At 40.0% G+C, this 23,932-nt stretch overlaps 1 protein-coding gene across 9 annotated transcripts in view; it reads left to right on the forward strand.

The window, feature by feature from the left end:
- The window catches only part of esrrga (estrogen-related receptor gamma a), a 263,653-nt gene that overhangs the window by 232,051 nt on the left and 7,670 nt on the right, over positions 1 to 23,932 (forward strand). For 7 of the 9 annotated variants that reach the window (XM_016674828.1, XM_016674823.1, XM_016674824.1 and 4 more), the window contains 3 exons: positions 2,597 to 2,779; positions 22,047 to 22,153; positions 22,240 to 22,402. In XM_016674828.1, coding sequence (XP_016530314.1) covers positions 2,597 to 2,779; positions 22,047 to 22,153; positions 22,240 to 22,402 — 453 coding nt within the window. The remainder of the gene's footprint in view (positions 1 to 2,596; positions 2,780 to 22,046; positions 22,154 to 22,239; positions 22,403 to 23,932) is intronic. The other 2 variants (XM_016674825.1, XM_016674827.1) reach the window with 1 other exon arrangement.

Genomic DNA, 23,932 nt, shown 5'->3' on the forward strand with positions numbered 1-23,932 from the left:
TTGTTTCTACTGCTATCTTTTTAAGATCATTTCCCATCATAAGTATATTAATTTAATTTCTGTTGGATCGGCTGCTTTTTCAGAGAATAAAAACCAGAGCACGACGAGTGGACATCTAACAAGCGAGAGTGAGTGAGAGTGACAGGGACAGGTAGAGACGTGGGGAGATTAAGCCTAAATGAGAGCGTTTCTCAGACAGAGAGAGAAGGAGGAACAGGGAGGGTGGGCAGGAGAACAGCCGTAACCCTAATCCGGATTAAATCCAATCTGGCAACCACATCAAACTAGAGTTAGCTCTCTAGCTAACCGTCTGCTTGTACACACAACGTACACACACACACACACACACACGCACGCACACACACACGCTGTGCAGATTGAGCGGTGTTTAGCAGCTTGCTCCCCAAAGCCCATTTTGCCTAAAGCTGAAGCATATTCTGCTCTAGGCCAATATGCTGAATGGCTGCACAGCAGCTTATTGGGACTTCTGCAACACTAATTATTGAAATGATGGGATAAACTGATTTTGTGTGCACTGTGTTTATGTTGGCATGCAAAGAGGATGAGTGTGTACTAGCACTCAACATAAAGTTTATGGTTAGTCTTGTTAATGTAGCAAAAGGTTGTCCTTTGTAATAGAGGACAAGTCCAAATATTCCTCCTATTTTCTGTTAAACAGCTACTTTTATTTCTGTCACACACAAAATCCTCCTGCGCCTCTGTCATCCTCGCAGACAGGAACACTCACACAGCCTGTCTGTCTGCAGCCCAGTCCCCAGCCTCACCGTCCCAATTGATTGTTTGAGAACAGAACAATAGCCCAGGGTTTGGAAATGGGCTTCCATTGATTCTAATTAGGGAAACATTAAATAAGATTTACTCTCAGGTACTGCAGTGTGACTCGGAGTGGTGAGGCTCAAATGACCCCAGAGTTGGACCGGGCGTGTGTGGCTACATACATTTCATTTGTGTGAATATAAAAGATTTGGGGGTGGTGGACTGTGTTAAATCAATACACAGCTTATCCTCACAACTCTGTTTCACTCCCTCTTGTTTATATCTGCCTAGTTATCACATCTCCAGACGCTTCCTGTCCGTCTTTTACAATCAGTCTGCGGCTCTTTTTCTACCTGTCTTTGCCTGTTTTTTCCATCCCTAATCTCCTCCCCCCATCTTTTTCAATCTTTCTCTCTCCTCTTGCTCCTCCATCGTGCACCAACATCCCCATGCTTGATTAGTCTGTGGATTAATTTGGAAGTAGGATATCAGTCTGCTACTAATGGGCCATAGAGGTCTCATCACCACATGTCACTGTGGCCAGCAGAGCTGTTTAGCTTGCAGAGTTATCCTTTCTCTCTATATGCACCCATAAAGTAAATCTCTGTATGGCTATGATGCAAAACGCAAACATTTGTGGTAACTTAAATTGCTTGTTGTAATCATCTTTAAACTCGCAGTCTTTCGATGGATGTTTTAGTTTTTGGTACTTGCATTTTTATGTTTGATCCCATCAGTAATATTTTTTATTTTGTTTTCAATAGGACACACTATGAGCCAGTTGTGACATTTTTTTATCCACATCTTGTGTTTTATGCCAAGTCCACTATGCCTCTGTTCACTATGTGTACAGAGTTATGTTTTTTTGTCACTTTTAAAGGTCTGAGATTTTCAAACTCATTCTAATGCTAGAAAAAAATAGTCTTAGTCATTTAAAAAGCTGTTTTTTTGTCACTATTTCATTTATTAATGGAAAAAAGCTATCCAGCCAATCTAATCCTATGTGAGAATACAACTGGCCCCTTTGTTAAATCACAATTTAACTGTGAGCAACCACGTTTCTGTTTGGATTTTACTAACCACACCAACAGCTTATTACTGCCTGACCTGTAGAAACAAGAAACTGCTTAAAAAGAACAGGAAGGAGGCTAAAATATTGAAAAGGAAAAAAAATGAAATATTTGGAAGCTGTGCATGTGGTTGCATTTGGCATAAAACCATAATTTCAAAATAAAAAAAACTCCTAAAACTGTCAAGCCTGATGGTCTTAGGCGGCCTTGCTGATTCAGAACCTGGAAGAATTGCAGATGTTGATGGAGCCATGAATTTCACTCTCCACCAGTAAATCCTAACAGAGAATGTCCTTCAGTTCATGACCTTGAACCCAAGGATTCTTGTTTTTGCTAAAAAATAAAGAAAAGGAAACAGAATCAAAGTTTGGAGCAGCCTACTCAAACTCAGGACTTGAACCTGAAACAGAATCTTCCCAGGATATTGTGCTGATAAACTTGGCAATTTTTGCATGTTTGGGTAGCTTTTTTCCCCCTAATAAATGAAATCCTCTTCTGAAAACTGCATTTTCAGAATGCAGTTTGATCTGAGGTTGTTAATTTTACAGAAAAAAAAAAGAAAACAAAAAAAACCTGTATTAACTCACAGCAGCTGTGTTTAATCACAGCAGGTGTTTTGTTAGAGACTGTGCATTGACTTTTCACATTTTTGCACCTGAATGGTGTGGAACAGCTTTTACCCTTCCAAGACAAAAATTTCACTATCTCTCTGTCTCTGTGTCTGTCTCCTTGTCTGGTGGTCATGTCAGTTGCCTTTGGCTGCCTTGCAGATAACAAAATCGTCTCTCACCTGCTGGTGGCCGAGCCAGAAAAGATTTACGCCATGCCTGACCCAACAGTACCGGACAGCGACATCAAGGCCCTCACCACGCTGTGTGACCTGGCGGACAGAGAACTGGTGGTCAACATCGGTTGGGCCAAACACATCCCAGGTAGGGATTCCAATTTAATTCCCAATTTGAATCAGTTCATTTTTATTTATTTATTTTATCACAACCACACCCACAGACAAAGAAATGCAAATACGTTGTTCGATTTGGGGGGAGGGTGTGTCTGGGGCTGCAACGTCTGCAGACGTGCACAGTCACCCGGATACTTCCAAACCTTGACATGATCGGACTCTTTCCCCAAAATTGTGTCTTTAAGGTTAACATTTTTATTCATTTAATGTTCCAAATGTGTTTGAAATTAAATGGTATGTAGAACAGATGGATGATTAGAGATGAAGGAGACTAAGATTTAATGTTATATTTCAGATAGATAGATAGATAGATAGATATTTTACAGTGTATCTCATCTATTTCTACCTACAGAGGAAAGAACTCAATCTAATCCTTTTAAGCCAACCTCTAACCCCTTTTCTCCCTTAATCTCTCTTGATCTGCAATACAAGATGAAAGGAATTACCATAATGGCAGAACAAAAAATATGATCTTGTGTTAAAAAAATGAGGAAGAAAGTAACAAAAAAGCAGCAAAGTGCCCAAACTGCTTTGGCCGTTTGTAAGCGATCCTGCAGAGAAGAGCAGCATATCAGATTAACAGATTAGCAGAAGGTTTTGACCTTTTGTCAGATAAAAATAATTACAGAATAAAGGAAAGGAAAAGAAAATACAGCCCTGCTTTGCTTCAGCAGAACAGCATAGCAGGGCTGTAAAGCACAGGGGAAAATACCAGATTAGAGACATAAATATTATTTAGTCATGCTGCGTAAATCTATACCAATAAAGCTGGTGGCGTTGGATAACAGGGTCCATGAATGATACGTATATGATATCAATAATGCGAAAATAACAGTGAAAAGGAAAAATCGAGATGAATTGAGTGGGAGCGATAGGAATACACATTGCCCCTAGTAAGTGTATTGATCTCTGCTCTGCCATATGGACAATAAGCAGACATACATATTGATCCATAAACTAAGAATAACACTAAGGATGGGTTTTTCTCTTTTTAGGATAATATACCATATTTCCCATACTTATCTCTTTTCCGATGTTTCTCACAGTTTCCTGTCCTCCTCTGGTTTCTTTTTAACTCTTTACCTCCATCCTGCTGAGTTTGTGACTTGCTTTCATATCTGAAGCCACACCAGGTCTAGCACCCTATAAAACATCTCACGTCAGTTCAGATTATAATCACAAACATCAAAGTATTTTTGGTGGAATTGTGTGCAAGATTAACACAAATAAATTACAGTTGGGAAATGGAAAAAAATCAGATATTTAATTTTCACTTTTTTTTTTTCTTTTTTTTTTTTACAAATAAAAATGTGGAAAACATGACATGCATTTACATTCAGCCGCTGCTTTCCTGTTACTCAATTGCTTTTAATCCTATATAGTAAATAGAGTTCAGCATAATCACGGTATAACTACTGCAGGTTTGTTAGTGAACAAAAAGAAACTACAAAACAGTTTTCAATATAAGATGCATTGAAAACCATCCATTGATTTCCATCCATTTTCCGGTTATGCTCTACTTTGTTTTGATCTGTTGCTTAGCCTTAAATAAAATAAATCGAATTTGGTATTTTATTGGGTTAGAAGGTGACAAAACAGGATAAAAGTTCAATACCTTTGGGAGATGCTGTATACTCATCACACATACCATGTGTTATCTAATGCACTTGGTTTGCACCTTTTCTTTTCTTTACTGTTCTTAAAAGTAAGCAGGCCAAGTTACACAGGTTATCTGATGAGCGTAGTATCTGTGTGTGTCTGTGTGTGTGCGAGCATCTTTCTGTAAAAAGGGAGTGAAGCGCAACGATTGCTTGGAGGAGGAGAGAAGATGGTGTGATTAGATGAACGAGGAAGGCAATCCACTGCTCCGAGAGAAAGATAGAACTCTTCATCTTCCAAGTGTGTGTGTGTGTGTTTGTGTGTGAGTGAGTGATATGAGCACCTTATGAAATCCTCACTGTTTACAGCACTGAACAGTGATGTCCTCACAGAGCATGATCTACTGTTCACTCACAGTGTAGAGGATTGTCAGAAAGAAATACACCTCCTCAACATTCTTTATCAGTTCCTGACATGCACACACACACTCACTCACACACACGCGCACCCAGAACAAAACAGAAAAGGATAGACCTGTTAACCTGTTAGCAGCCATCTTGTTTCACATCTTGTCGGGCGCGCGCGCGTGCCAGAGACGACTGTGTTTTGAGTGTGCGCACGTACACAAGGCTTCGCTCGCCATGGTACAGTAATTTTTTTAATCAAATTGATGGAGAGAGACTGAGAGACAAAGGCAAAAAAAAAAGACAGAGGCAGAGAGAGGGGAGGCAAAGCCAATTTATGTTTCATGATATGGCTGCGCAGCGCTGCACATACACACATGCACATTCGCGCTGCTCGCACACAAAGGCTCCTAACAGTGGTAACAACGTGTCAAGGCGAGCGCCAGGCAGCTAATTTGAAGTCATTAGATGTCTGCCGTACTGGCAACAATTTGTTACGCTCTCACACGCACAAACACACAGGCAAAAAAACCACATCACAAACACACACTGAGTTAAGAGCCGTCTGCGGATAGCGAGGAGCCTAAATTGTAAACTAATTTAAACATCACTCAGCGTTAGAGAGGCTGCCTGCAAGACAGGCCCCCGGATAACAAGACCAGAACTCTTGTGTGTCTGTCTGCGTGTGCGTGTGTGTGTGTGTGTGTGTGTGTGTGTGTGTGTGTGCACGTGTGTGTGTGTGTTGCTGGTCATGTTTGACACACAGAATCGCCTCATCTAAGAGACTTTTGACATTATACAAATACACACATTCCTCTGATTGGTTATTTTATTCCAAGATATAAGTTTGTGTTCATTTTCAAACTGACATGGCCCTATGCAAACATCTGATATGTCATTAGGAGAGGAAAATGGGGTTTCAGCAGCAGCAGCGTGTCTCCTCGTGTCCCGTAAGGAATCACACGCCTGTACTTTTAACACAAATGCATAAGCACAGGTGAGCCTTTTGCTAATTCAAACTGAGAGAAGTCCATACACACACACTCACCTGTTCACCGCCTGTGCACGGAGCATGAAGAGTAAGCCGTCACACTCTGGGAATCGTGCTTATGTGGAAATATCAGAAGTTATTATTCAAAGGGCATGAAAGGCCTCACCGTCCAATAATATGGATTAGTGACGAGAAGATCTCATTTTAATAGCTCTCAAAGAGGCAACTCCAGATGCATATTAGGCTGCATGTCATGGTGAAGCGTGCATTCGTGTGCGTGTGTGTGTGTGTGTGTGTGCGTGTGTGTGTGTGAAGACCGGAGTGCAGTCAGGTGGGAAGAGGAGGAGAACAGCAAATATTTAAACAGAGGAGAATAAGGGAGTGAATTAAAGAAAGGAAAGGCCATTCAGAATGAGCCATTTATCTGTCAGTAGAATTAGTCTTTTCATCCTCTTTTCTCTTCTTTTACTCACTCTTTCTCTCCGCTTCCATAATAACTAAATGGCTACCAGGCAGTCATACTAGCAGCTCTTATCTAGACTTGTGGACACAAAAGAGAAAGACAGACAGGGCGAGCACTTGACTTGACGAAAGACCAAGGAACGAACAAATGAATGAATCAACGACTGAGAGCCGGAACCTATAACAGAGCCCTTTTTTTTTTTTTACCAGAACCAGGGGCCTTGCCATTAGTGTGTGTTTTTTTTACAACCCCCTCCCATTTTCTTTTTTATTCAAGAAGAAATTGCTCTTGGGTCTCCCCCTATTCTTTTGCCTCCCTATCTCCTTTTACTTGCTCTGTCTTTTCTTACAGTCTTTCTCCCTCGCTGTTCCCCTTTCAATTTTGACACTCGGGATAAGCGGTCTATGTGTCGGCTGTAACGTGGCATGATTGAGTTGTAAAAAATGGGCAGCGGTAGGTGGAGGGGTGTCACCATTGGTCCAGCCATTTCATCAGTCTCTGTGGAGATACGGGGTACCGATTGGAGTGGTGGAGGTGGTGATGGGATGAGGAGGGAGGAAGGAAATCAACGATGTTATGTCTGCACACATCATGCATTACCATATAAAAATGTAACCGGACAGCTTTAGACAGTAGTTGAATTCAGAAAAGTTACTTTTTTAATAATTGTCATGTATTTAATTATCTAGGTAAAAAAAAGTGTGTTGACACCTTTTAATTTCCTGCTCTCTTTTTGAGGCACATTGTGATTTTTATTTATGAAATGTGCTGTATAAATAAAATCTAGTTTCTTGCATACGCAATAACTGAAGTGGTCTAGTACATCAGTTACATCAAAGCTCTCTCAAAATCCTCCCAAACAGACAGGAACTACTATAAATCAAAAACCAACAATCTCCCATCTCACATGTGACCTTTTTCTTTATTTCACTTTCTATGTCTCTATCTTATTTTCCTTTATGGCCTGAAATAACCTCTAATCTTCTCTAACTCCATGGTATCTTCAACCTTTTCATTATTGAGTCAACCTCAGCTCTCAACCTCTGTCTCCTCCCACACTCTGTTCACATTGTCCCTCTCAACTAGCCTTTTATTTCTTTATCAGTTTTTCATTTATTTTGCTGCGGAAACATGGTTCGTGAATGTAGAACAATCGGATCAATTGCTTATCAATCAGAACACTAAAAGAAATATTCCTCGGCCCCAAAAAGAAAACGTCATACCTAGAGTCTTTCATTTTTCTTATTTTTTTTTAATGTGTGTTTTCTTACTTTCAAACAGTTTAGAAATGGTTGTCAAATACAGAATTAATTTCTCAAGTAAATGCAACCTAGCCAAACATTTCTAAAGCAACCAGTACTGAGCAAATGTTGAATAAAAAAATTGCTGCTCTTTTTTCTTTACCAAAAACACTGTAACCAAGCCAGACACACACAGAAGCTGTTGCACATGTTCAAAACTTTGATACTCCAGCTGACTTAATTAACACTGGAACACATCGCAACAAGCTGCATAAGGTATTTTCTATGATCCCCCAGGGCTAAACTCAGCAAAACATCAGTGAAAAGATTGATGAAACCACCAGAAACAAGAAATACAGCACTCTCACTTTCCTACTCCATTTGGCAGCTAAATTGGAACAAAACGTCTTAAACAGAACAATTATTTCTTTCTTCAAGTCTTAATTGCCTCCATTTCGTTCTTCGTTGCCATACCTTTTCCAGTTCATCTTTTAATGTGCCCCCCCCTCTCAAAGCTATTAAGTAGTTTAATAAAATGTCATGAAAACACACAGGGTTAAATATGTCAATAGAAACTCTCACACACTCGTGCACACGCACGCATTTGCCCTCATTCTGTCTACAAATGCTGGTTCACCTTGACAGTGACAGTATTTAAGCGCCTTCTTAACCCATAAGAAAACTGACAAATTCCTGAAAAAGTTCAGATGTACACATTGAGTTAAAACCATATTGCATAAAACGACACATAACCATTTTTTCACCATCTGCAGTTTGTATAAAGTGAAACATTATACAAGGAATGTTAAGTCAGTTAGGAATATGGAAATAATTCATGTTTGCTAAATGGGTTTCTTCACAACATTTCAATTAACTGGTACATGTGGGTGTATTTTAGGGGGCACCTTAAACACAGCCTTGTGTGACATCATGGAAACAACAACAAAAAAGACAAGATTTAAAAGAGAACTGTCAACTTTTCTATAAGTCTGGTTTATCTTGCACTTTCCGGTTTCCTGCCACGCCCTTTTCTTCAAATAGTTCTGCGTAGACGAAAACATCATGAGGATAGCTGGTGTCATTATCCACAGTGAAATAAGTTCTGTTTTGATATGCGCTGAAAAGCCACAAGGCAAGGAATAAAAGCTTGATTTTTTTTTTAAGCTTCCATCAGGCTGATTACACTAGAATTGGACGTTTTGGGCCACATTGGCCCTTCATTTTTGGGGGATAAACTGGGAAACTCACAAGCCTGAGAACACATCCCAACTGTGGATTATGGTGGTAGCAGCATCATGTTTTGTGGGACTTTTGCTGAAGGAGGGAGGGGTGTGCTTCACAAAACAGATGGCATTATGAGGAAAAAACATTGAGTAAACACTGAAGGAACATCTTAAGGTTTTGAAGCTCTCACACAGAGATCTTCCAAATGGACAGTAATCCAGCAAAATGACAGTAAAGTCAATGTTTTGGAGTTTCCATCAGAAAGCTCTGATCTTAGTCCGTAGAAAATAGCAAAATAACCTACAAGCCTGATTCACTTATAGTATCGTCAGAAGGAAAGGGAATTTCTTTTGGTAATCCTGACTATGCAAACGCAGGAAAAAGAAAATAGTCTTATGTAGTGTCGGATAGTGGGGGAGGAGGGAATCAACCATTTTGTCTTTTCACAAGGTGTATCAAAATATTCATTTTCAATTGTATATTTGCACAGAAAACACATTTAGTATTTCTTCAGAAACTTGAATTATATCAAGAAACATTTTAGATCTAGAAGATAAAAGCTGGTTTTTAACAGCGCCTTGGCCTGAGTTGGGTTCTCTTTCTTTGACGTGGCATAATCGACTGCCATTCCCATACTGTAATGATGTCTAACTTAATCTGACTTTATTGGAATCTGATTTGCATTTGGAATCCCAATCTGATTTAGTTAATGGGCCTTGGTAGATTTCGATGGCTATCTGCAAGCTTGTGCTTCAGGTCTCTGTTGATTTTCCTTCAGCGCTGTTCACTGTGTTTGATTTCCATTTCTGCTCATCCCCAAGGTTTAATATGTGTCTGTTTGCTTGTGTGAGAGAGTGTTTGTCTGTTTTATTGTTCACATCCATGCAAAAGAGATATCTTATTTTCCATTGCACCACCGTGAATTCCTCTTGCAGTACAAACAAACACATCCTTGTTTGCAGATGAAAACAAATATTGATGGAATCAAATTAGGGAAAGAATATTTGATATTTGATTCTAATGTCTGGATTAAATTGGACTTCTTTTATTAGATTAAGGCAGAAGCATCACCATTATGAGAAAATGAAGCCGTTTTCTTGACTGTGCCTTGCTTCTTTTTTTCTTTTTTTTTTTATCTTCCAACAACAACAAGGAACAGCCTGGCTTACTTTTTGATAAATGCATATCATATGAACATTTCTTTTGCATTTTTCTTTTGTCTTTCTTATCAAGATAATTTCAAGATGCTTGACTGTCTTGACACGCATTACTTCAAGTAGCGGAAAAATTGGCAAACTTATCTCGCAAAAGCATTTGTAACCTTTGTCAAAAAGAATTCAACAATTTTTACAAACAAAAATCTGAAAAGTGTGGCATGCACTTGTATTCAGCCCCTTTTACTCAACTTTACTTCAATCAACTTCCTTGGGACTATATCCCAACAATCGGATCAATTGCTTATCAATCAGAACACTAAAAGAAATATTCCTCGGCCCCAAAAAGAAAACGTCACACCCAGAGTCTTCCATTTTTCTTATTTTTTTAATGCGTGTTTTCAAATGTAAATTTGTGACTTTTGTGATTTCTATGTTTGTGTTATTTACTCATATTTCAGTATTTTAATTTATTTCTTACATGAACCTTTTTGTGTCTTTAGTAAATGAAATGACGATGATCATTTGAGCTAAGTATAAACACAGCTGTCCATACAACAGAGATGCGTTCAAGAACATCTGTGAACAAACCACTTCATGAAAGCCAAGGAACACAGCAGACAGGTCAGGGATAAAGTTGTAGAAAAGCATGTGGAAGAAGGACTTCTGGTCAAATGAGATAAAAGAAAATTATATATTTTCACCTGCATATAAGGAAAACACTATGTGTGGCAGAAAACTACATCCAAAATAAATACTCCACTCTTTGAAACATGGCGGTTGACAATTAGCTTTTGGCATTAAGTCTGGCAGAACTTGTGCTAATTTGCAAAGTTAATTTAGCAAAAATATCTGTCTATTAATATTTAAAGCTGATACAGATATACCCCAGACTTGTGACTGTAATTGCTTTGAAAGACAGTTCCACAAAGTACCAACTCAGAGGGAATGAATACAAACACACATTCTTATTTTTACATTTTTATTTGTAAAATAAATAAATAAATAAATAAAGCAACACATGAACATGTTTTTCTTATTAAGAGAAAAAAAAGTATTTGCAAAATTGTTCCTCTGCATTGTTTTGTAATCTAATGTTTCTTTTCCAAGTAATTACATTTGTTTTTCAGTCTATGAAAGAGTCTCTGCAGTCTGACAATCCTGACCTGTCTGTGTCCGTTATTCTCTGCCACACACACGTCGTAAACATAAGAATACACACAATCCTTTCCACACAAATGTCATCCATGTTTCTGTTAAGAAGCACTTTAAACACACACACACATCCAAAGAAGTCACTGTACTCACATACACAGACTCACACAGTTTTATAATAAGTCAAACCAGACGAGCAGTAACAAATAAATCAGCAGACCATCTGAGCCCATCATCATCTAAGTCATTATGAGCAAACAGTCCGTTTTTACTACTTTCAATTTGCTTCTGTGTTTGTGAGTTTTTGTCTGTGTGTTTGTGTAGTTGTGCAGTTGTCCTAGACGGAAAAAGAGAGAAATGATATGATGTGATATGATGTTATATGATATGCTGGCGGGGCATAAAGATAGATGATCATAATTACGCACAGGCCAAACTCCATTTCAAATCATCATCATCCTGGTCTATCTGTTGGAGTGCACACATAGATACACACCAAGAGCTCACGCAGAGATTCATCCACCTCAACACACACACACATATCACACACCTAAGGTATGCATACTGCAAATCTAGCAGAAGGAGGTACAGGCTTGTCATGGCTTCACATTATTTTATCTCGGTTCATGCAAAGTTCACAGACAGGCATGAAATGGTTATTCTTCCTCTGCCTCGCTCCTCTCTATCCTTCTATCTATTCCTTTTTCACTTTTTGTTCCTCCATAGTCCACTTCATTTTACTCTCCTCTACCTTCTTCTTCTTGCCGATCTTTTCTATTCTGCTTTCCCTTTTCTCTCCCCCGCTTCACCCTTTTTAAATAACATACAAGAGGGTTTCCATAAGGACATTATCAGATAGGAAAATAGGTTTGATGTATGAGAGTCACCAGCTGAAAACGATGTAACAAGCGCAAACATTTCGTAGACAAGCAAATGAAACCATCTGCAGGCGAGCAGCAGCAGTGTAGGACTGCACACTCTTTCATAGACGGTTGTCTTTTTAGAAACTGGACTAAATACGGATGTAGTTGACAGCCTGCCTTTACACACGCCATGTAATTCCTGCAAGAGTTTGCCACTTTTCACCTGCTGTGTAGGAAATGGCTGTGGCTTCTCCTCTCTTTGGTTTACAGGCCACCCAAAGTAAATACAAACACACACGTACACACACACACACACACAGGCACACAGTAGTAATAATATGTGTATTTTTGTGTCTGCTTAATCTTGATGGGATGTTTCATCTGCAGGCTGCTATCACAGCTGGCTGCCTTATTGTCTGGGTCAGACTGATGGGCTTCTGTTAAGTGCCTATGAGTGTGTGTGTGTGTGTGTGCGTGCGCATGTGTGTGTTTGTGTCATTTTTCCAGTTTATATGTTTTTTTTTAGTACTGTTAGTCTTCATGTATCCTTGTACATTAGCACATAACTACTTCTCTAATATAAAAGGTAGTTTTCTCCTTGTTGTCCGACCACTATATTCCCACAGTGGAGCATGCGTGTGGAGTATGGAGTATGCGTGTGCATGTGCATTGTGTGTGAGTTGTCTATCAAGCCACACGCGCAGCCGAACCAAACCGTTGGCTTGGTTGCTGATGATGACATATGAGTTCCTGGCCTTGGTAATGGCTGTTAAATCTCATAATTACACGCTTCTTTATTGCAATGCATAATGACCCCACAGCACTATTGGACAATTAATTAAGATTTTCAGCCCAGGCTTTTTCAGGCCCAGATGAGGAGCTGGAATGAGGTCTAATGTTCTTGTCTTCAAGCAACGACATTAAGACACGGTGCTTCAGGAAAGGAGGCTCCGTGTGGATTCATTCTTTTATCTCTGCCGCCGTGTCCCTCTGTTTATGTCTCTCACTCCCTTCCCTTCCTCTTTTCTGCATCGCGTCAGCCTATCCTCCAGCTGACTGGGTTCTCAATGGTGATTTTGGCAAACATATCTCTAATCTGTGAATGGTAAATTAATCCCTGTGGAGTTTCAGTGGTGCTCCCTTTATGGAAGCTACAGGGGATTAGACAGATAGAATCAACACGGCCTCATAATCTCATATAGAGACACCAGGCCCGGATAAGGACCACTGGGTTTGTTTTAAAGCCACAATCAGTAAGATTTTGCTGATACACCAATTATGCCTGGCAGGACATCCTGTGACTTTGTTTTTAAATACATTTTTAATACATTTGTAACCAAAGAGCAATGCTAGATCTACTATAAAAGGCCAGATGCCCTGGATTCTTAAACAGACACATATGGATAATCTGTAATGAGATCTCCCAATTATACCTACTAGGCGAACCATTATGAACACTGACAGGTGAGGTGCAAAATATAAATTCATCACCATGACGTGTTATTTGGGTGGGTTGAATTAGGCTGCAAGAGAATATTTTGTCCTCCAAGTTTACGTAAAAATTTGAGCAACTTGACAAAGTCCACATTCTGATTGCTGGACAGTAAGGTCAGCATCCCCAAAGTTGAAACTCTTGAGGAGTATTTTGATAACAGGGCAGGGATCAGAAAAAGAGAAGTGGGTTCATCTGATGATGCGTAAAAAGGGAGTAAAAGTTAGTTCATATAGTTCAAAACAGACTTATAAACTACAGTACCCCAATTTCCTGAATAATTTATTGCTGGTTCTGGCAGGCGCCTATCAGAATGTCACAGTTTGTGTGTATTTGGCTGCAAAGCAGCAGAACAGTCTCTGTGCCCAGTCCATCCCTGGGAACCGTGACTTGGGCTCCAGTTCCCAAGACCTCAGTCCAGTCAATGATGTTCTGGATAAACAAGTCCAATCTATGAAGGCCTAACTTTGCAACTTATAGGACTTAAAAGATCTGCTGATAGCATGTCTGTGCCAGATCCCACAACACACCTTCAGAAGTCTACTGGAGCTTATGCCTTGATGACTCAGTGCTGTTTTTGCAGGAAAAGGTGGACCAACACCATAATAGGCAATCTGTCATAATGCTATACTTGATTGGTGTCCTATCAGCAGTGACTCTTGTTGCATTTTAAGTTTGTAATCTTTAGTAATGACCAGCAGCATTACATGTGTTATATGTGTTTGTCAGAAAGAGACAAACAGGAAGAGTTACTTTGTAAGCTGCTCAGTTGTGTGTATACGCAGTTAATTCCCTGGACAGATTTGTACGCGCGCGCACACACACACACACACACACACATGCTAACACACTCAGAGTGGTCAATCCAGTCTGCATCAGCAATATATTGATGGAGGGGATGGCAGGATGCAAAGGTGGAGGATGAGGAAAAGGACGGATGATAGAAGTAAAGGAAAAAGTGAAAAGCGTATTAGTAGTGAAGGTCTGAAAAATAAGGTGTGAACTGCAGCAATATATTTATTTCAGTAAAAATCATTAAGTAGGACTGAAGGTTATCCCTGGAGCAGGTCTCTGGTCTCTATATGGAGTCAAACAGACTTGGCCTCAGTGGAGCTTGCAGTGCTCATACACTTAACTACACACACACACACACACACACACACACACTCCTCGACTCTGCCCTGGTGGAGCAAGAAGTAGGTAATTAAAATGTAAATATTGATATTTTATTATTTGAAATGGCTCCACTGCGATGCTCTTAATGTCACTCCATCTGTCGTCTCCACGGAGACTTGGGGTTGCCCTCGACGACCTCAGCGACCAGCTGCCCCCACCCAAGCAACCCCACAATGGCAACAGCTAACGCACTAGACAACGTCTTCGTGTTGAGACAATATCATTTTGGGTCTAATTAAGTGTTAAATATTAGCACCCGCAACCACAGAGACAGCACACACACACTAAACACACACACACACACACTCCTCTCTTCTACGTCTCTGTCTTTTACACACACACACACACACTTACAGAGCACTCATCTTCACTACAGCAATGGGAAGATTTTAAGTGTTAATCTTGCAGTGCTGCTGATGGTGTCTAATGTATGCAATTAACAGTCAGGCAGGGCTGAGGGTTTGGTAATTAGCTGGCTGTTCACACTGATTAGAGGCTACCGCAGCCCTATGACTGCTCTGCTCTCCCCCAGGCCGCATGGAGGAAAGGGGGGTTGGTGAAGAAAAGAGAGCTCAAGGGGGGAAGGGGGAAGAAAGGGGAAAAGATATTTTAACCAAGAATGTTTGAGAGGATGAGGATCCCGGTGTATAATAGTGTTTGTAATGTATCTTCAGTAAATGCGACTAAATTGAAAATAAAATACAGTTTTGAAATCAGTGCTATAACCAAGTAAAGTAATTTATTAATGTCCCTGTGGTTTGCCATTTAGTAGCAACAAAAAAAGATTGTGAAATAGTCTTCAGTAAAAGTTACAAAACCCTAATTTTTAACTTTACACACAGACCTGTCATCACTACACTTAAATTTAGTTGTTGTCATGAAATATTCATAAAGATGAATGTGGTTGTATGTGAAGTTAGAGGCTCCTTTTTTGATGGGGTTGAAAACGTAGCTCGTACTTCAGAGAAGTAAAAACATGAAGACTGAAACAGTGGAAAGCATCAGTGAATATTAGCATTAAGTATTAGTTACATGGGCTTTTAAAACATAAGCAAAACTTCTGTTTTGTTTTTATTTATTTATTTATTTTTATTTTTATTTTTTCATTTTGGGTGGATTCAATACCGCTGCCCCTACCAAGGAACTTAAAGCATGATTTTTAATCCAATCTGTCAGTTGTATTCACCAGGTCAGACCACAAATAACACTAAGAATCAGTATCAGCCAGGAGAACTTTACAGGGAATTTGGCCCTGAATGCTTAAACTGAACATATGATTTAGAAGTCTATGTCATGTCAACTCCAAACCCAATGTGTCTATGAACCCACAATGTGTGTGCGTGTGTGTGTGGAAGAGAATGTGTAACCTGTGTGTGTCTTTAAGCTCTTTTAAATTAACTGGTTTTCTGGGTAGGTTTGTTTCCATCTCGTTGCGCATCTCTGTGTAATTGGGTCAGCTGGTGGATGTGTGTGTGTGTGTTTGGGTGTGTGAGTGCAAGACGGTTTGCGTTCTTCACGTTTCTTGTGTGTATTGTTTCAGCCTGGCCAAAGCCATCACAGGGGGCCCGTGTTCATTTTGGCTGTCGTCTGTCCGTATGGTACGGAACAGTTTGAGATACGAACACAAACAAGCGCACACGCACACTCAGAGAGCGCTACAAGGGAGCACTTGCATTGCCCAGCAGGAAACAATTTGCGCACGTTTAAACACAAACACATACAGACAGTGTAGCAAGAGCGAGCACTGGAGTTTCATGCCGTCACACAGTGTGCCTGCAGAACAAAAACACACACTGAGATGCACACAGGGCACCGACGAGCTGGTAACTGTTGGAAACTTCACGCATCCTCATGCAATCTCGGTCTCAGTGGGCCAGTAGACTTAAATTTGTCCCCTGCAGGACACAGTATGTGCACATGCTGAACACAGAACATTCCACTGTTGGAAATGAACAATGAGAAACAAATCAAAGAAAATGAACTCCATTGTTCTCATATCCTCTTGTCTACCTATAAGAAGATCTGACACACTGAGTGATTGGTTGCCTTTTTTTTTTTTTTTTTTTTAGAAAATTCTCGTGCTTCCATTCAACTTCCCATGGATATAAAATGCTGGAAACATCCAGCTTCTTTAGCAATAATGTTTAGTGACTTTCAGTCATTCAGAGAGGGACTCTGGATGTTTTTAGAAAGAAAAAAAAAGAACATAATTTGTTTGATTTTCATGTGGACAAAGTGTTGATTTTTTTTTAACACTTTTGTAGTGAAGTGAGACATCATCATCTTTTTACGTCGTCATTAATGAGCTTGAGGCAATTATGCACGAAGACACACACTCCCCTGATTTTGCAGTTTTACAATGTTGTGTTTTACATTTCTGGGATGCAGTTTAAAGCAGTTTAATTTCTTAAAACTTTAAGTCAGATAACTTTCCAAAAAACAAGGAAAAGTGGATTACAACCGTCACATTGTTTAGGCTGAGTGAAACATCTGGTCGCCCTGTAGACATGATCAAATAAGTAGCGGCTATTTTAACAGAACCAAAGGGTTGTCCCTGGCTTCATTACGACGTAAAAAAACTGGGATATTTATGTCATTTATATTTTACATATTTACAAGTAAAAATCCTTAAGCGTCCTTTCATGCATCCATTGTCTTACGTTTATCGGGTCACATGGGCAACAGGTCCAGGACGGAAATCCAGACATGCCTCTCTCCCAGTGAAAACACAAACCTCATACTATCACAGCGCTTATCAGTGAAATGTGTTTTAAAAAGTGAACACAGCATAACATGACAGACGGACAACTTGTCAATCCTCAGATTACATTCAGAAGCTTTTCAAAAACTTTACAAAGCTTTTTTTTTTTGTCTTGCTCATCAGCAGCTCCTTTGTCTGTCACTATGTCTGTACCTTTATGGCATTTGTCTGGCTGCAGTTCGTATCCAAGCCTTTGTTTATCATCCCCTAGCCTGAAGTGTTCCACTTTACAAACGTGATGGCTTTACAAAAAAACCTTGTAAAGCCATCACATTTGGTGTCAACGTAACCAAATATTAGGACATGTAAATCATGGCAGATCCTCACAAACAAACCAAATTCCACCAACATTTCAACTATTAATGGAAAAAATAAGCTTAGCAAATATTTATCCTCAGATGTAAGACAAAATATAGGTTTTTGATGTGTAGAAGATTCATACCCCAGTAAAACATATTGCACTTGTCTTTCAGCAGCAATGTTGGCCTATTTTATCTAACCTAAAGTCTCACAGTGGGATTAAGTTGGAAGTTGGCTCATTTTGATTAGATGTAGCCCAGCAGCACTGATTTGACCTGCTTCTCTGCTGGCAGCACATCGACCATGTGCACACGTTTTCACAAATTGTATGGTATAGAGGCTTTATCCACCATGGAGGGCCATGAATAAACTATGCTAAAGACAAAACTGTCCAACTGATGTGCATCATAGAGTTGGTGAACAAATTAGGATGTCCCATGACGGTCTGTGTATGTTTGTGGCTTTTTAATATCAGCTTGCAATTAACAAATATGCACTAACATGAATAAACCATAAAAATGAAGAAAGAAAAACAGTTTACATTTGTGACTTCGTAAACATAACTATAAAACATATGTCTTCTGCTTAATGATAAAATAGAATATTCCAACTTTTATTCCCATTGAAAATGGCTAACGTTGCACACAATTATTTCACTTCAGATGCACATACTAAAAACATCAGTTAGTATTTTGTAATGCATTGAATTTTAGTTTCATATGCTAATCACTACTGACCAATGAAGACCACGGTAAGATCAGAAAGGCCTTTAAAAAGACGGATGCAGCAGTTTGAGAGTTTGGAAATTAACTTGAAGAGGCCTCAAAAGTATTTGGAAACTTTCCTCAGGCCAATATCAGAGACGTCATGTCACCAGAAGAAACACATCACTCAAGGTGAGATGCTTCTTGTGTCCTAACTTTTCTTCAATCAGATTTTGTTGCAGTTAAATATCTTTCTTTTCAACATAAGAAATCGATTGAACATCAAGATGAGGACATTTGTTAATAAAGACCCGGAGGACATCAACGTAAGCCATGAAAAAGAATTTGTTGATGGAGTGTTGATGTCCTTGGTGTTGACATCATCACCCTCTTGTTTGCTTTTCCTAAAAAATAAAGGTCAAACTGCTGACCTAGAAATTTGCTAGTTGTATTACACCAGGAGTTAATAACAGTGATCAGATCCCCATCGCAGCACCTGTTTCATGATGCTACACACACACAGATACACGCACAAATGTATTTGTTGATGCAACAGTTATCACACGCCAGTATACCATGCTCATACATACGCTGAATCGCATTTATGTGTTCATAAGCATCAATCGCTTCTCACTGGTTCCCGTTTGCCCTGTAACCACACAAAAACAAATATAGGGCTCCGAGATATGTGTGTTTGCGTGCGTCTGCGAGGCAACTGGAGCGTGAGAGAGGGCTATCCTGTAGGTGTGTGTGTGTGTGTCTGAGCCCGGCTGTTGTGCGGTCTCCGGTGTAAACGTGCAGTCAGGACTCATTTGGCAGACAAACAGGCCGCAGGGTGGCTGGGGAATCAACGTGTGTTTCCTTGTGTGTGTGCGTGTTTGTTTTCATGTGGCTATCTGATGGAGAAAAGTGAAAAGAAAAGAGAAAGAGAGCACAAGAGCAAGCAGAGGAGGTTAAGTTTGCATGACTGCACCGTAGCCCCTTTCTGTCAGACGCCGTGTGGCACATGCACACCCAAACACGCACACACACCGTTACACACTTATGGTAAAAAATAATATACCAAAACTCATGAAAAAACAAGCACAAAACAAGCAACATTCCACAATTTCTGCTTCCAGACAGAGCTATAATTGGCTGCTCTCACCGAACAGCCGCATAAACTTCTTATAGATCTCCACATTTCTCAGCAAATGTTTAGTCGTTTTAATGTACGCTGCTCCACATACAACTAAGCAACTGAAAATAAGTTCAAAGCAGCTTTGCTGCACACGTTACAACAACCTTACAACCCACTCACACCTCCTAACTCAGTATGAGATGCCTTATCAACAATGGGCAGAAAGAAAATGTAATTAGAACCAAATAAGGAACCTTCTTTTGTCAATTGGAATCACAGGTATGAAAGAAAGGTCTCCACCCCTCCCACCTCCACCATCAGCTCTCCTCCCACCACCTCTCTCCCCCACTTTTACTTTCTTCTCTCCTCCATCGCTCTCTTTCTCTCATACTTTCCCTCCCTCCATCAATACCCCTCTCTCTCCATCATCAGCACTAAATTCCCATTGATGTTTCTTTTCTTCTGCTGTATCGATCGCTTCATGAGAAGGAGGGGAGGAAAGGTGGAAGAGAAGAAGGGAGAGATGGTGTTATCTGTTAATTAATTTGTCCTGAAGCCGGCCGCCTATTAATCAGACAGATAAGAGGCATTGGATGGCTGAACGGCGCAGACAGGCTGGTGAGGCAGAGAGAGGGAGAGGCACACACAAACACACACACACACACACGCACACACACACACGCATAGGTGTGCACACGCAAAGACTCATGTGCATTTTGTGTATGGAAAAAAAATAGAAAAAGCCAGCACCATGAAAGTGTAGCGTTGTTTATTATTTACTACGCTCAAGATATACAAATCTTCATAGAGTAGTTGCAACATAAAGACGCCTCATCCTGATGAAAATCGTTGATGTGACTCAAAAGGAAAAGCTGCACTTTCAGCTCAATAAATTAATTACAAGGTTTTAATTATTGGTCTTTATTTGCATGTTGTGTGTGTGTGTGTGTGTGTGTGTGTGTGTGTGTGTGTGTGTGTACATGTGTGCACTTTATCTGTAATTAGGAGAGATGTGTTTGTCAATGACCGCATTCACAAACCCACTTATCATGCAGATGATTTTTGATGATGTAAACAATTTTTGTTCCTATAATAGTCGTGTTTATTTGAATTTGCGTACCAAGTTTTTGTAATCGGGACCTCAAATACCTCACTTTTGAGTGTGTAAAGGTTGTTTTTTTGTTTTATTTTTGCAAGGCACTATATTTTGATTGTGTGTGTGTGTGTGTGTGTGTGTGTGTTTATATCTTTTAAAATGAAATATTTCTTGAAAGTTGCACAACACCAAAGAACATTACAATCAACACTAGCTTCCAGCTTTGCCTTAATGAGGCACCTGTCCCCAATACACAAACTCCACCTAATATATCCAGCATCTCAAGAGGAGGCCCATTGCAGCAGATGTTGCTAAAGTTATATCTGCCTTCTCATCTGCCTGTTTTCTTGGCAGGATGCTCTAGTCCAACACACACACACGCAAATGAACAAACTGGGGGAAGTGGCTCTGCAATGAGGTCTGACAGGTGTGCTCTCATGGTCCACTGTCGCTGCATTCTCTACGAAGGTTTGCACTCATGAAGAAGCAGCCATGTAGGCAGACAGGCAGGTGTGAATGGACAGGTGTGTGAGGAAGGGACAGCTGTGAGGAGAGGTGTGAGTGGGCAGGTGTTCCATTAAAGAGAAATAAAAAGGAAAAGACGGAGCGTGTGAGTTTCATACAAAAGTAAGACAATTCCAAAAAAAATGTCAATAAAAACATAAGGATCCAAATCATAATTAGAAATTATATTTAAGCATTTAAATGGACAAGACGCATGAAAATGGAGCAAGAAGAAGAAGAAAAAAGAACAAACAGATGAGATCAGTCAAAGAAAGACAGACTCAGATATAAAAGCACAGGCTGTGGTGAAAAAGACAGATCTCCAAATAAAAGGACATGGATTGACCACTAAAGAAACCAGCAGTTTTAAGGCCGTAGCAGCAATTAGTGTGTGTTTTGAGTAGCGCTGCAGTGATGTCCAGCATTGATCCATGGAGGCTGTGGCAGGCTGAGATAAGGCTTACCATCCCCCAGGGAATAGCCCTGAGCGAAGGGGACAGAGGAAGTGGAGGAGGAGGAGGAGTACTGGAAGGAGGATTCTGGTCGAGTTAATGGATGAAGGGTAAAACCGAAAGATAGAAAGGAGTTGACCCTTTTATCCTGTCTTTTGAATATCTTCTCTACTTTGTAGTTTAACTTTTGATTACTTCTTGTAATCTATGGATTTGGTTGCAGCAGTATTACTAATAAGTAAAAGGTAATCCAGTCTTGGAGTATATTTTAATGTTTTGAAAAAGTGTTATTTTCTTTTTTTTTTAAAAGTGATCTACAATATGTTTTTATTCTCTCCTTCCCAAAAACATTCATTCAACACTTAATTTATGTTGAAACTTCATACGCACCTCAGTGTGAGTTTGCTCAAATTCAAGATGCATAAAACATAAGTATTAGACTCAAAATGACAGAAATAAAAACCAGCAAACAAACAAAAAAGAAGTTGATAAATTTCCCTTCCTAATGTTCGTCTTTTACACGTGTCACTTTTCTCCAGGTTTCTCCACGCTGTCTTTGGCAGACCAGATGAGTCTACTGCAGAGTGCATGGATGGAGATCTTGATTTTGCGTGTCGTGTATCGCTCACTCTCCTTTGAAGACAAAGTAGGAGGCTTCACTGTTTTCTTCTTGCTCACATGAAATTGACCGATTCCAATCTAAGTTGCGTCTTTTTCCTTGCTCCTGTGCAGCTGGTGTATGCTGAGGACTACATAATGGACGAGGACCAGTCGAAACTAGCTGGCCTTCTGGACCTGAACAACGCTATTCTTCAGCTGGTCAAGAAATATAAGTCTATGAAGCTGGAGAAGGAGGAATTCGTCACTCTCAAGGCTATCGCGCTGGCAAACTCAGGTTTGAAACTGTTCACTCGTAGCTGTTTTTCTCTCTCTGCTCCCTGACGTCTGTCTGCTGAGAGAGAGTTAATCCCAGGAATCCAGTTTATTCCCGTGGGGCTCATTTAGGATGAAACACCAGAGCCTGATTTCAATACCATGCATACAAACACACAGCAACACTCCTGTGCATGTTTGATGGAGTATGCTTACACATAAGGGGATGGATTTGTTGTTGTTGTTGTTGTTGTTGTCAAGTTTACCACTTCCACTGTAACTGCCACCCACATTTGTCTTCTCATACTCCAGTTGTCACAAGTGCCGCTCATGCCCACACATATTTTATGGATGCATACTCACCGGGGGTGTAGTACAAACATGCACAGACATGTTCAATCTGAATTCAACCCCCCAAACAAAGTGGAAATCCCTTTTATAATTAGCATAGTCGTCTCTTCAGATGCCTGTTAAATAAAGTAAAATCATTAGGCTCCCGAATATGTCGATAAAGGCCCGTCTCTGATGTGTCCAGCTGCATCGACAGCTGACTGACGCACGCGCGTTCCCTCACGCACACACCTTCTTCCTCTCGTGACCCGTCTTTTGAACTTTGTCTTGGAAGCCAGCCAGCTCTTCAGTACTCTTTAATTACAAGGGGGAAGCTGTCAATACAATGTGTTTAAACGGGAGAATGTACTGCAAGCGCTTTCAATGGGTGAAGTAGAACCCCTTTTTTTGTGTGTCAGCCTTCATCTGTGCTCACCGACAAACCAAACATTTACACATAACTTTATAAACTAGGGTGTCTTTCATTCATCTTTCTGACATGGTAATCAAAGGAAACATATATAAAAATCAGGAATGTGAATCTAAAAGTAATTTGAAATAATGGGTGCTGTGTTTTCCAGTAGACTTTCTGTGAAATTCTCCTATTTATCACATCTTGTGTGCATCTGTGTTTCCTTACCAAATGGTTTTTATACACTTTGCTGACTCAGTACTTTTAAAATCTGTGGAATTTAATCTAAAAAAATAGTTGATGTTGGAGACAAGGATGATTTCAGTGCCCTGTGTCTCAATTCGATTCAGTCCATTTGTACATTGGCAATTTAGAACAAACATCAAATCAAACAGTAATCAAAAAAGCAAATTCAGGCTGAAGAAGTCCTAAAAAACCACCTACTTCTAGAGTCCAGTTATATATTAGCGTGACTGTAATGACAGGCTGCTAAACTCTGCAGGAAGTTTTTTTAAATTGCACTACTGATGTCCGTATACAGTAAGAACTTTGTATCTTTGCCCAGACTCTAACTGCACTCCAAGACAACAGAATGCTAGCATTAGCATTTTGAAGGGCACTGACACTAATTAATTCACAGGATGCTAATCGTCTGCATTAATGAAGCCAAGCCTTAAGAAATGTTAGCAAACGTGCCCCACATGTAAAGAAAGCTAAACCGGCCATGGGAAACAGGAGGCACATGTGTGTTGTGGTGTGTGTGTGTGTGTGTGTGTGTGTGTGTGTGTGTGTGTGTGTGTGTGTGTGTGT

This window comes from Poecilia formosa, unplaced genomic scaffold (assembly GCF_000485575.1).
Source record: "Poecilia formosa unplaced genomic scaffold, Poecilia_formosa-5.1.2 Scaffold102, whole genome shotgun sequence".
Taxonomy (NCBI): Eukaryota; Metazoa; Chordata; class Actinopteri; order Cyprinodontiformes; family Poeciliidae; genus Poecilia; species Poecilia formosa.